The sequence below is a fragment of the Myotis davidii genome, unplaced genomic scaffold, assembly GCF_000327345.1.
Source record: "Myotis davidii unplaced genomic scaffold, ASM32734v1 scaffold132, whole genome shotgun sequence".
NCBI classification, from domain to species: Eukaryota; Metazoa; Chordata; class Mammalia; order Chiroptera; family Vespertilionidae; genus Myotis; species Myotis davidii.
In genome coordinates, this window is record NW_006285258.1 from 3,209,300 (window position 1) to 3,222,709 (window position 13,410).

Here is a 13,410-nt window from a genome sequence, read left to right on the forward strand (position 1 = left end):
AAAGATTTCACAAAGAAACTATGAGGACTGATCAGTGAATTCAGTAAAGTAGCAAGATACAAAATAAATATCCAGAAATCAGTTGCATTTTTACACATCAACAATGAAGTATCAGAAATGGAAACTAAGAAAACAATTTCATTTCCAGTTTCATCCAAAAAATTAAATGCCTTAGAGTAAACTTAACCAGGAATGTAAAAGGCCTGTAAATTATAAGACAATAAAGAAACAAACTGAAGATACAAATAAGTGGAAGCATATACCATGTTCATGGGTAGGAAGAATTAACCAAATTAAAATACTCATATTAACCTATAGATTCAATACCATTCCTGTCAAGATACCAATGGCATATTTCATATAACTAGAAGAAATAATCCAATAATTTATATGGAATCACAAAAGACCCTGAGTAGCACAGCAATCCTGAGAAAGAAGAACAAAGTTGGAGGACTCATGATACCTGATATTAAACTATACTACAAGACTATAGTAATCAAAACAGCATGGCACTGACATAAAAATAGAGATATAGAGCAATGGAACAGAATAGAGAGCCCAGAAATAAACCCATACCTTTATAGTCAATTAATATTCAGCAGTGGAGGCAAGAACATACAGTGGGGTAAAGATAGTTTATTCAATAAATGGTGTTGGGAAAATTAGATACCTGCAGAAAAATGAAACTAGACCCCTTCTTACACCATACACAAGTTTTCCACAGTGGCAGCACCAGTGATTCCACTTCCAGTAATATATCCCAAGAAACCCAGGACCCTTTGCCCCTTACCCCTCTCCTGCTCACTGCTCCTTAGCACTACTGTGGAGGCAGGAGAGGATCCCACCACCACTGCTGAGCTCGCCAGCCATGAGTCCAGCTTCTGTTGGAGCATACTGATTAACAGAATGGATTAAAGACTTAAATGTTAGACTTGAAACCATAAAAATTCTAGAAGGAAACATAAGCAGTAAAATCTCGGGCATTTCTCATAGCAATATCTTTTCTGATATGTCTTCTCAGGCAAGGGAAACAAAATTAAAAAGAAACAAATGAGACAACATAAAACTAAAATGTTTTTGCACAGCAAATGAAACCAACAAAATGAAATGATAATCCATCAAAATGGGAGAACTTATTCATTAATATATCTGTTAGGGATTAATATTCAAGATTTATAAAGAACTTATAAAACTCAACACCCGCCCCCCCAAAAAATCAATCCAATTAAAAAATTGGCAAAGGACCTTAATAGATATTTCTCCAAAGAGGATGTATAAATAGTCAACAGACATATGAAAAGATGCTCAACATCACTAATCATCAGAGAATGCAAATTAAAACCACAGTGAGATACCACCTCACATCTGTCAGAATGGCTATCATCAATAAATCCACAGACAAGTGTTGGCAAGGATGGAGAGAAAAGGGAACCCTCGTGCATTGTTGGTGGGAATGGAGACTGGTGCTGCCACTGTGGAAAACTTAAAAATAACCCAGTGATTCCACTTCCAGTAATATATCCCAAGAAACCCCAAACACTGATTCGAAAGAATAGATGCACCCCTGGTATGTTCATTGCAGCATTATTTACAACTAGAGGCCCAGTGTACAAAATTCATGCACTGGGGGGAGGGGTTCCTCAGCCCGGGCTGCACCCTCTCACAGTCCAGCACCCTTTGCCCCTTACCACTCGCCTGCTCACTGTTCCTTAGCACTGCTGTGGAGGCAGGAGAGGGTCCCACCACCGCTGCTGAGCTCGCCAGCCATGAGTCCAGCTTCTGTGGGAGCACACAGATTAACAGGGAGCTCCTGCATTGAGTGTTTGGCTCCTGGTGGTCAGTGCACATCATAGTGACCGGTTGTTCTGTCTGGTCATTCCACCTTAACGGTCGCTTAGGCTTTTATTATATAGATATCCAAGATTTGGGAGCAGCCCAAGTGCCCATCAGTAGATGAGGAGATACAAAAAAATCAGTGATACATTTGCACAATGGAATACTACTCAACTGTAAAAAAGAAGGAAATCTTACCTTTTGCAACAGCATGCAATGAGCTGGAGAATATTATGTTAAGTGAAATAAGCAGTCAAAGGAAAACAAATACCATATGACTTTACTTATATGTTGAATCTGATGAACAAAATAAACAAAATAGAAACACTGGTCATTCCACCTTAACGGTCGCTTAGGCTTTTATTATATAGATATCCAAGATTTGGGAGCAGCCCAAGTGCCCATCAGTAGATGAGGAGATACAAAAAAATCAGTGATACATTTGCACAATGGAATACTACTCAACTGTAAAAAAGAAGGAAATCTTACCTTTTGCAACAGCATGCAATGAGCTGGAGAATATTATGTTAAGTGAAATAAGCAGTCAAAGGAAAACAAATACCATATGACTTTACTTATATGTTGAATCTGATGAACAAAATAAACAAAATAGAAACAGACTCAGTAGATGTAGAAAACAGACTGACAGCTGTTGAGAGTAGGGGGGGTGTACTACGGAAAAAAAGGTGAAGGGATTAAGCAAAAAACAAACTCATAGACACAGATAACAGTATGGTGATTACCAGGGAAAAAGGAAGGTGGAAGCGATAGAAGAGGGTAAAAGGGCAATAAATGGTGACATAAGGAGACTTGACTGGGTGGTGAACACATAATACAGTAGACAGATGATGCATTATAGACTTGTACACCTATATTTTGTTAAGAGATGTTACCCCAATAAATTCAATTAAAAAAAAGTTAAGAATTTGTATTACCTTCAGAATTGCTTTGTCATTTAAAAAAATCTCTTTGAGATTTTGAGTAGAATCATAACTGGCTTTTAATTACTATTAGAAATTTAGTCCTTTTCAAAAATACATTTAAAATTATATAATGTTAAAGCTATAAAGACTTAAAGCGCCACCAATAGTCTCTCCACCTTAGTAAATGTTAATTTTTAAATTTCAAAATTACTTTTATTTTTTTCTCCTGATTATTACTAAGGTAGTCATTTTTTAAAGTTAAAAGAAATAGATAAGCACTAAAAAGATAAGAATTCTAATTTTATTATTTATAGATAAATTACATATACCTCACTATTTAATTGTCACTTTGATTTCTCTTTAATTTAAAATTTTAGAAAAATTTGATTAACATATATTTATAATGAAGTAAATGTATTATGGAATTTTTATTAATAAATATTTTTCTACAGTATTTAAAAAAATAAATGAATGTAATTGCCCTTTTTCTGGATTCTCAGGTTTACTGTGCTTTATTCATTATTATTTACAAAGCTGCCGTGACTATATTTAGAGCTAAAGACTGTGCTTGCCCATGAGTATTAAGATAAATTTCTAGATGCCCTGACAGTTTTGCTCAGTGGATAGAGCGTCGGCCTGAGGACTGTAGATGTAGAAAACAGACTGACAGCTGTTGAGAGTAGGGGGGGGTGTGCTACGGAAAAAAAGGTGAAGGGATTAAGCAAAAAACAAACTCATAGACAGATGCGAGAGGCAGCTAAGCGATGTTTCTCTCTCATCGATGTTTGTAGCTCTATCCCTCTCCCTTACTCTCTGTAAAACATCAATAAAATATATATTTTAAAAAAAGATAAATTTCTAGAAGTGGAGACATATGGAAGAAGAAATCTAAGTTTTGTGACACATGTTGACAAATTGTTCTCTAGAAAAGTAGTACCAATTAATATTTGTAACAATAAAATTTGTGATCAATCTCACCCATTTTCTTGCCAACATTTTATATTATATATTTAAGTGTTTGCAGAGTTGATAGATATAATGTTATCAATTTCATACATTTTACTAACAATGTTGATTTTTAAAAGTTTTTATTCATCTTTTTGTTTCTAATGTGAGTTGCCTATTTATGAACTTTTGCCATTTTAGCTGTCCTTTTTTATTTCTAAGAGCTCTTTATGCTTTAAAAATATTAATCCTTCTCAGTAATACATGTTATATATATTTATACCACTTCATTGCCTTTTAATTGAAAAGTATTTTTTACTACATAGAACTATATTTTTATGAATCTATAATTTTCTATTGAAATTTTCTGCCTTCAGTGCCATAATATTTAAGAAGGCTTTCTTCATCACACAGTCAACATAATATTTACCTTTGTTCTTTTATATTATTCTTACATATTTGTGTCTTTAATCTTTTAATCTATTAAGTGTTTATTTTTGTGTAAGGGAATAAAACATAAGTACCTTATTTTAGCTTCACCAGTAAATCTGTGTGATTTTCTTCATATAAATTCTACACACTCTCTGTTAAATTTACTCCTGGATATCTTAATTTATTAATAATGTTGATGAGATTGTTTTTTTATTATATTATCAAGGTGAATTATTGCTAGCATACAGAAAATTATATTGGTATATGGACATTATTCAACATTGTTTTTGACTTTGTCTCTGACTCAGAATTCTAGTAGTACTTTGTTATTAAGTATAATTTTTAAAGGTTTATATAGCTATCTTTTTCAGATTAATGAAATTTATTTTTATTTTTAGTTTATTAAAGATAGATAGCTGTGGATGTAGATGTATGTTAGATATACAGGCACACCTTGTTTTACTGCACTTTGTTCTATTGAGCTTTATACATACAAAGCGGGGCAAAAGTAGGTTTACAGTTGTGAGTACACGAATTTATCCTTGTTATTATTTATTAATTATTGTATTATTTTTCATATGAAAAATTCTAAACCTACTTTTGCCTCACTCTATGTTGTGTTTTTCACAAATTGAAGGTCTGTGGTAACCCTGCATGAAGCAAGTCTATCAGTGCCATTTTCCAACATTATTTGCTCACATCAGGAGTCTGTGTCACATTTTCTAACTGTTGCAATATTTCAGACTCCTACTCTCATATTTTTATAGTGATCTGTGACTAATGATCTCTGTTACTATTGTAATACACTTTGGGGCTTCACGAACCGTGCCCATGTGAAAACAAAATTAATTGATAAATGTGTATTTTCTGACTGCTCCACTGACAGGCCATTCCTCTCTCCCTCTCCAAGGCCTTCCTATTTCCTAAGACACAACAATATTGAAATTAGGCCAGTTCATAACCCCACAAGAGCATCTACGTGTTCAAGTGAGAGAAAAAGTTGCATGTCTTCCACTTTAAATCCAAAATCAGAAATAATTAAGCTTAATGAAGAAGGCATGTCGAAAGCTGAGATAGGCTGGAAGCTAGGCCTCTTGCACCAAACAGTGAGCCAAGCTGTGAATACAAAGGAAACCTCTTGAGGAAAGTTAAAAATACTATTCCAGTGAGCACACAAGTGATAAGAAAGCAAAACAGCCTTATGCTAATCTGCAGAAAGGTTTAGTGGTCTGTATAGAAGATCAAACCAGCCACAACATTTCCTTAAGCCAAAACCTAATCCAGAGCAAGGCTCTAACTCGCATCAGTTCTAGGAAGCCTGAGAGAGGTGAGGAAGATGCAGAAGAAAAATTTGAAGCTAGCAGAGGTTGGTTTATGAGTTTTAAGGAAACAGGCTATCTCCATAAGATAAAAGTGCACAGTAAAGCAGCAAGTGCAGGTGTAGAAGCTGCAGCAAGATATCTAGGAGGTCTAGCTAAGACAGGCTAACTTCTTACTAGGGACTAATGCAGCTGGTGACTTCAAGTTGAAGCCAATACTCAGTCACCATTCTGAAAATCCTGGGGCCCTTAAGAATTATGCTAAATCTACTCTGCCTGTGTTCTGTAAGTGGAATAACAAAGCCTGGATGACATCTATCTAAAACATGGCTTACTGAATACTTTAAGACCACTGTTGAGACTTACTGCTCAGAAAGAGACCTACTGCTCAGAAAAAGATTCCTTGCAAAATGTTACTACTCACTAACAATGCACACGGTCACTCAATAGCTCTGAGAGAGATGTACAAGATTAATGTTGTTTTCATGCCTCCTAACATAACATCCCCTTCTGCAGCCCATGGATCAAAGAGTAATTTTGACTCTCAAGTCTTAAGACATGCATTTTGCATAGTTATATCTGCCATAAGTAGTTATTTCTCTGATGGATCTCGGCAAAGTAAATTGAAGACCTTCTGGAAAGGACTCACAGGCCTACATGCCATTAAGAACATTCTTAATTTATGGGAAGAGGTCAAAATATGAACATTAACAGGAATTTGGGAGAAGTTGATTCCAACACTCCTGGGTGACGCTGAGGGGTTCAAAACTTCAGTGGAAGGAGTAATTGCCAATGTAGAAATAACAAGAGAACTAAAAGTAGTAGTGGAGCCTGAAGATTTGACTGAATTGCAACAATCTCATGACAACACTTTAATGAATGAGGAACTGATTTTTATGGATGAGCAAAGAGAGTTGTTTTTTGAAATGGAATCTGTTGCTGGTAGAGATGCTGTGAAGATTGTTGAAATGACAACCAAAGATTTAGAGTAGTACAGAAATGTAGTCGATGAAGCGGCAGCAGGGTTTGAGAGGATTGACTCCTACTCTACTGTGGGCAAAATGCTATCAAACAGCATCGCATGCTACAAAGACAGTGCTTGTGAAAGGAAGAGTCAGTCCATGCTGCAAACCTCATTGTTGTCTCATTTTGAGAAATTGCTACAGCCACACCCACTTTCAGCAACAGCCACCCTGATCAGTCAGCAGTCATCAACATTGAGATGAGAACGTCCCATCAGCAAAGATTATAACTCCCTGAAGGCTTCGATGATGGTTAGCAATTTTTAGCAATAAAGTACTTAAGATATGTACATTTTTTTAGACATACTCCTATTGTATACTTAATAGACTACAGTATAGTGTAAACATAACTTTTACATACACTAGGAAACCAAAAAATTTGTGTGACTCACTTTATTGTGATATTTGTTTTAATGTGGTTGTCTGGAGTTGAGCCCATAATATCTCCAAGGTATGCCTGTAGATTAGATATAGATAGGTATCCCTTTGCTCAAAAACTTGAAAAAAATCTCCATGTTTTGAAGCAGAGAGGAAAATAATTCACTGTGGTGAATAGCAAAGCTACTTTCAGCTTTAATCTGTGAATATGGCATTTTATATTAATAGCTTTTTAGAAGTTGAACCATTTTTATAATCTTAGGATATACTATTTAATCTGTGTTTCATAAGATATGATTATCTCCTTTGGCTTTGTTATCAAAATTATACTAACCTCAGAAAATGAGTTAGTTAGCTTTCTCTTTCTTTCCATTCTATAACTAGCTTGTGGGATATTGGGATATCACTTGTTCCTTGTATGTTTAGTAAAAGTTGCCTGTGAACTTTTATTGATCTTTTATTATTTATATGTTGCAGAGGGTAATAGTTAGGTTGGTAGAAGTTCTGTGTGGAAAAAAAACAACAAAAAACGCACTCACTGTTTTCCAAGACAGTGAAGTTAAATTTTAATTTTCTAATATAACAAATGCCTATGTATTTTGACATCATAGCTATGAATACAATGCAGTTACATATTTCATTTGAAAATAAAACTTAAGGAGAACTGTGTTAATATTACTTGGCACTTCCAGAAATCATAAAAACAAATGCTGTTTAGAAGCCAACAGGTTCCATAAATAACTTTGGTAGAATGTCAAAACATAATACTGAATGGAAAAAAAGCAATATACCAAAAGGATATGTACAGTTGATATCATTTCTCTAAATTTTAAAAATACACAAAAATGTCTATATTTTGTACATACACACATTTATACATATGTGTGTAAAAGTATTTTAATGAAATGGAAGGGATACAAACAAGACAAATAATAATGACTATCTCAAGAAAGAGGAACACATGAATATAACTAGAAATCATTGTGAAAGCAAATCCAAACTTTTATTATGTATATTTATATATAAACTTTGTATATTCTCTTTAAAATAGTTTTAAGCAATACTAAAATATCAGTGGTAATCCTTTCTAGATTGTGGGGGCATAGGAATACTGGTAATTAGGGTATTCATTATAATTTCTGTGTTTTTTAACTTTTTTAAATTTCTGACTTGATAAAAGATGGCTTTCAGAATCTATTGAAATGATCTTAAGATGAAGTATACTAACAAAAGTTTTAATAATTATTTGTTAAATATGTTATATCGTGGTTTTTAATCAGGATGTTAGCATGTGTTATTTATATTTTTGTGGTATCTTTCCCAGACTATATGATCAACACCTTGTTTTGTTATTACTCTGCTCTTTAAAAATGTCCGGTGTTTCTTTGCTCCCTGCAGAATAAAACCAGGTCTTTGAGATTAACATTAACATCTTTCTAAATTTGACCCCTATCTTTATTGACCAGATGTATCTGAAGCTCTCAAGCATACAGCATTCATTATTTGTTTTTAAATATATTTTTATTTATTTCAGAGAGAGCGATAGAAACATCAATGATGAGAGAGAGAGTCATTGATTCGCTGCCTCCTGCATGTCCCCTACTGGGGATTTAGCCCACAACCCAGGGATGTGCCCTTAATCAGAATGGAACCCAGTACACCTCATTCCACAGGCCAACTCTGTATCCACTGAGCCAGACTGGCGAGGGCTATAGCCTTTTTTTTTTTTTTTACCATAATTGATTTTACTTTCCCTAGTCATTCTTTTTTATTTCTTTGCACACTTTTTAAAATGCCAATAATGTAATTCTCTTAGCAATCTTCTGGTAGCAATTTGTTATTATCCTTTCAAGTGTGTTTTCTATGTCATCTCCTCTACAATAATATGTATTCTATAGTGTGTGTATGTGTAAAATTTGCATGTAAGATTAGGTATTCCTGGAGGAAGTAAGGATATAGAAATTAGTAAACAATCTATCAACATGTCTAGATGATCAAAAAATAATGTATATAAAAGGCTACTTAATCTCTGTTAAGTAATGTGGTAAACGTGGAGATAAGCCACATAGATGCTCCTTCAAGGGAGGACCTGTTGCTCTAGCTGCTAGGAGCGCTGTTAGGGCACTGACAGCCCCTTTAGGGATTGCCTCACCTATACTGAACTCACGAGGACAAGCTCTTTCCAGAACCACCCACATCCAATGGCTGATCAAGTTGGATGCAGAAAGAAGTGGCTATTTCAACCCAAAGTAGGACAACTATGATGGGTCCTTTCAGCTTTCGAGCCCTTCTTAGGATTATTGGAGGCTGTTAGACTTGCATCATAGCTGACTTCTCCATCTTTCCAACCTTGCCTCTCCCTTACCTTCCATAGATAATGAACCCAAGGCCCTCCCAATAAACATTCTGAACACTAACTCCACCTCAGAGTCTGTTTGCAATGAATCCAAACTGCAGTAAGTAGTTTGTTTGCATTTCTGATATAGCCCTTTTCTCTTTGTGTTCTGTTTATATATATGTATATATATGTACCTTATTCCACTCTTGAACTCTGACTAGCTCTGAGGATAAGGGCCATTTTGTATTCTTAGCATCTAACACAGCCACAGCATTCTAAGCTTCAGTAGGAGATACACACACATGCATTAACTGAGCAAGTTTATCAAATATAAAAATTCTTTTATTTAGGATTTTAAAGATTTTATTTTAAATGTTTTCCAGCTTTCTGATGAAATGGAAACAGCGAAGAATATAGAGGTATTTAAAATTTCTGTTTTTTTATATTATGTATCAATGAATTATGTGGAGGCAAAATAATGTTTGTAATAACAGATTTGACTATAGAGATAGGGATAGTAGGAGAGAGTTGGGAACAGATATAGAATTTTTCTTTAAAAAAATTGAAAATATATTTTTATTGACTTCAGAGAGGAAGGGAGAGGGAGAGAGAGATAGAAACATCAATGATGAGGGAGAATCATTGATTGGCTGCCTCCTGTGCACCCCATACTGGGGATTGAGCCTCAGTATGCGCCCTAACCAGAAATTGAAGGAAATCGAACGGTAACCTCCTGGTGCATAGGTCTGTGATCAACCACTGAGCCACACCGGCCAGGCAAAAGCTTTCTTTTCCTGCTTAGTCCACTTTCTTATGTGTAGTTAAAATTCTTGATCATTTGATCAATTCTTAATCAATTTAGTTATGCAATATTATTTCCTTTTGCTTTTGGATTTGGCATGTGAATATATCAGGGTATTAATTTCAGAGAAACAGATAGTATGAAGATTTTGCTTAGGTGGAATAAGTATTCTTCAATTTTCATAAAAAGTAAAATAATTGACAATTAAGTATTTGTCTCCTACTAAGACTACCAATTGAAAAGAGTGAAGTAATTACTGTTGTGTGACATTTCCTCTTTCTAGGGTTGCAATTTTGCAGGATTCAAAACAAATGAGCTTTCTCAACTACCCAGACACTTGGATGCTGAACGAATTTATCTCTTTGTTTTAAAAGCTCATAACTTTGATGTATGTAAATATTATTTTATTTTTGTATGATGTCTGGAGATTATTATTTAATGAATCAGACCTTTATTTAAATATCTGACAAATTAGATGTTTAAGCAAAGTTTAATCCTTTGAGTATTAAGTCTGACAGGAAAGACTAGTGATGATTTACATCCTGATCACCTGAAGAGAATGTATTAGACTCTGTGTTCCTGCCTCAGGGGCCCGAGGTTGCTAGTGTGCATTGGCTTAGCATGTGCAGGAGAGGTTGTGGAGAAAGGAGAACCCTCATTCACTGCTGGTGGGACTGTAGACTGATTCAGCCACTATGGAAAACAGTAAGGTAGTTCCTCAAAAAATTTACTCGAGTTACCATATGACCCAGCAATCCCTCTTCTGGGAATCTACCCAAAAATCTTGAAAACATTATATATGCACCCCTACGTTCATTGTAGCACTGTTCACAGTGGCCAAGACATAGAAACAACCAGTGTCTTTCAATAGATGATTGGATAAAGAAGATGTGGTACATAGATACTATGGAATACTACTTAGCCATAAGAAAAGATGAAATACTGCCAAATGCAATAATATGGATGGACCTTGAGTATATTATGCCAAGTGAAATAAGTCAGGCAGAAAAAGCTGAAGCACCAAATGATTTCACTCATATATGGGATATAAAACTGAAACTCATAGATACAGACAACAAAATGGTGGTTACCAGAGGGAAGGGAGTTTGGAGGATTGGAAGGGGTAAAGGCAGCCAAATATATGGTGGCGGAAAATTATTTTACTTTGGGTGATGGGCACACAATACAATATACAGATCATGTATCATAGAAATCTACACTTGAAACCTATATAAGCTTATTAACCAATGTTAACCCAATACATTTAATTAAAAAGAAAACAAAAAAAGAAATGCATATAATAACTTACGAAGATTGAACTTATGGATTTGAAACTCAGAAACAGAAGGTTAAAGAGCTACTGTTTTATGCCCTTTATTTCAGTGGGAATTCACTGAAATAACTGAATTCCCCTTATCTCATCCAAACACATTCCTGTACATACAGGCACAGATTAAATTTCTTGATGAACAATAGTATATATTAGCCCCTGTATCACACTGAACAGAACCTTGGCTAGAGATGATGCTCAGTAAAAATTTTATTGAATTGAATTGTGAATAAAGGGCCTATACTGGTAATATAGTTAAAAGGAAAAAGCTGAGTCACAAGCATACTTACATACACAGATAGAAATTCAAGAGAACATAGAAGTAATTTTTTCCAACCTGAGTCAATTTAGGAGAAAAAGTTCCAAGTCAGATAATCTGTAGGTTTTAAAATATATTATTTACTGGGACTGGAATCAAAAAAGAATCACAAATGTAGAAGGGGGGTGGTGTTGAGAAGGCGAGAACCATTTAGTTTTTAAGCTGGGTTTGGGCTTGTTTTCTTTTTCCAATTTTCAATTTTGAGTGGTTTTTGACTATTGATATATTTTAAAGAATTTGGAATTTTCCTGGAAAAAAGGAAGTTAGCGATAATGAACATAACCAAAATTAAGACTAAGATCAATCATACAATTAACTTACAGTAAAAAGCATCTTTGCTTGAACTATGCAAATAATTTAAGCAAAAATATTCATCTTTCCCCCATATTTCAATTTTCTACTTTTTCTTTATGTACTTTACATATGTTCTTTGTAATTAAGAAGTACCAAATCTAAGATGATGCTATTACCAATGTAAGTGAAAGAGAAGTGCCCCCACAGAATTTGTGATAAATAATAATCCCCGCATAAAAGTTTGCACGATGTGTTTTGTTGTTGTTGTTGCTATAGACTTGTACCTGAGGAACAAGAATTTATATCTATGTATTTCATTAAAAGAAATCTTAAACTCTGCTGAATCTGGCATTTAAAAACTTTTAGTTGAGTAAGATAAAATGATCTATTGAATATACCTCTTTAAACCAAGATTTATAATCTGTAATAGTCATGGTAAATAGACTTAACTTTATGTGACAATTTAGATCCATTGCTTAAAGAAAGCTCTATGTTTAGGTAAGGTGTAGAGTTATAATGGGTTGATTGGGATAGAAGTCCATGATTGGTGACATCTGTCTTCATTGTAAAAGAGAACTGGTAGCATATCTTGAATTTTCGCTATTCTTGATCTATCCTACACTATAATTTCCATATGTCCTAGCCACGTGGTTGTTAAACTGTGGCTCTTGAGCCACATGCGGCTCTTTGGCCCCTTGAGTGAGCTCTTCCACAAAATACCACGCTTGTGTGCACATACAGTGTGATTGAAACTTCATGGCCCATGCGCAGAAGTCGGTTTTCAGCCTGGGCGAGTCTATTTTGAAGAAGTACTGTTGATATTTGGCTCTGTTGACTAATGAGTTTGCTGAACACTGTCCTAGCCAAATGTGATTATTGAAATGTTGCTAATATTACTGATGAATTTTTAAATTATATTTTAATTAATTTATATATAAATTCAAAAACTAATACTTGATTCAGTTATCAAAAAATTTTTGATTATGTTTGACACAAAATTATAACCATATATTTTATGAAGTCTAGATATTGATCTAGTATGTATGATGAAAATTTGATGTTCAAATTGAGATGTGCTATAAGTATAAATTATACAGTATATTTCAAAGGCCTAGTACCAAAAAAGATTGTAAAATATTTAATTAATATATTTTATTTTTAATTTCTTCATCGATTAAGTTATTACACATGTGTCCTTATCCCCACATTACCTCCCAGCCCCCCACTCATGCCCTCAACCCCCTGTTGTCTGTGTCCATTGGATAGGCCTATATGCTTGCATATAAGTCCTTTGGTTGATCTCTCCACTTACCCCCACCTTCCCCTACTTACCCTCTGAGGTTTGACGGTCTGATCGAGGCTTCTATGTTTCTGGATCTGTTTTTGTTTATCAGCTTATGTTGTTCATTATATTCTATAAATGAGTGAGATTATGTGATATTTATCTTTCTCTGACTGGCTTATTTCACTTAGCA

The 13,410-nt window shown here is 34.5% G+C and overlaps 1 protein-coding gene across 1 annotated transcript in view; it reads left to right on the forward strand.

Moving 5' to 3' along the window:
* Positions 1 to 13,410, forward strand: part of FAM227B (family with sequence similarity 227 member B) — a 208,202-nt gene that overhangs the window by 18,785 nt on the left and 176,007 nt on the right. Inside the window, exons 6-7 of the mRNA XM_015558948.1 lie at positions 9,574 to 9,609; positions 10,276 to 10,380. Of these exons, the coding sequence (XP_015414434.1) occupies positions 9,574 to 9,609; positions 10,276 to 10,380 (141 nt within the window). The remainder of the gene's footprint in view (positions 1 to 9,573; positions 9,610 to 10,275; positions 10,381 to 13,410) is intronic.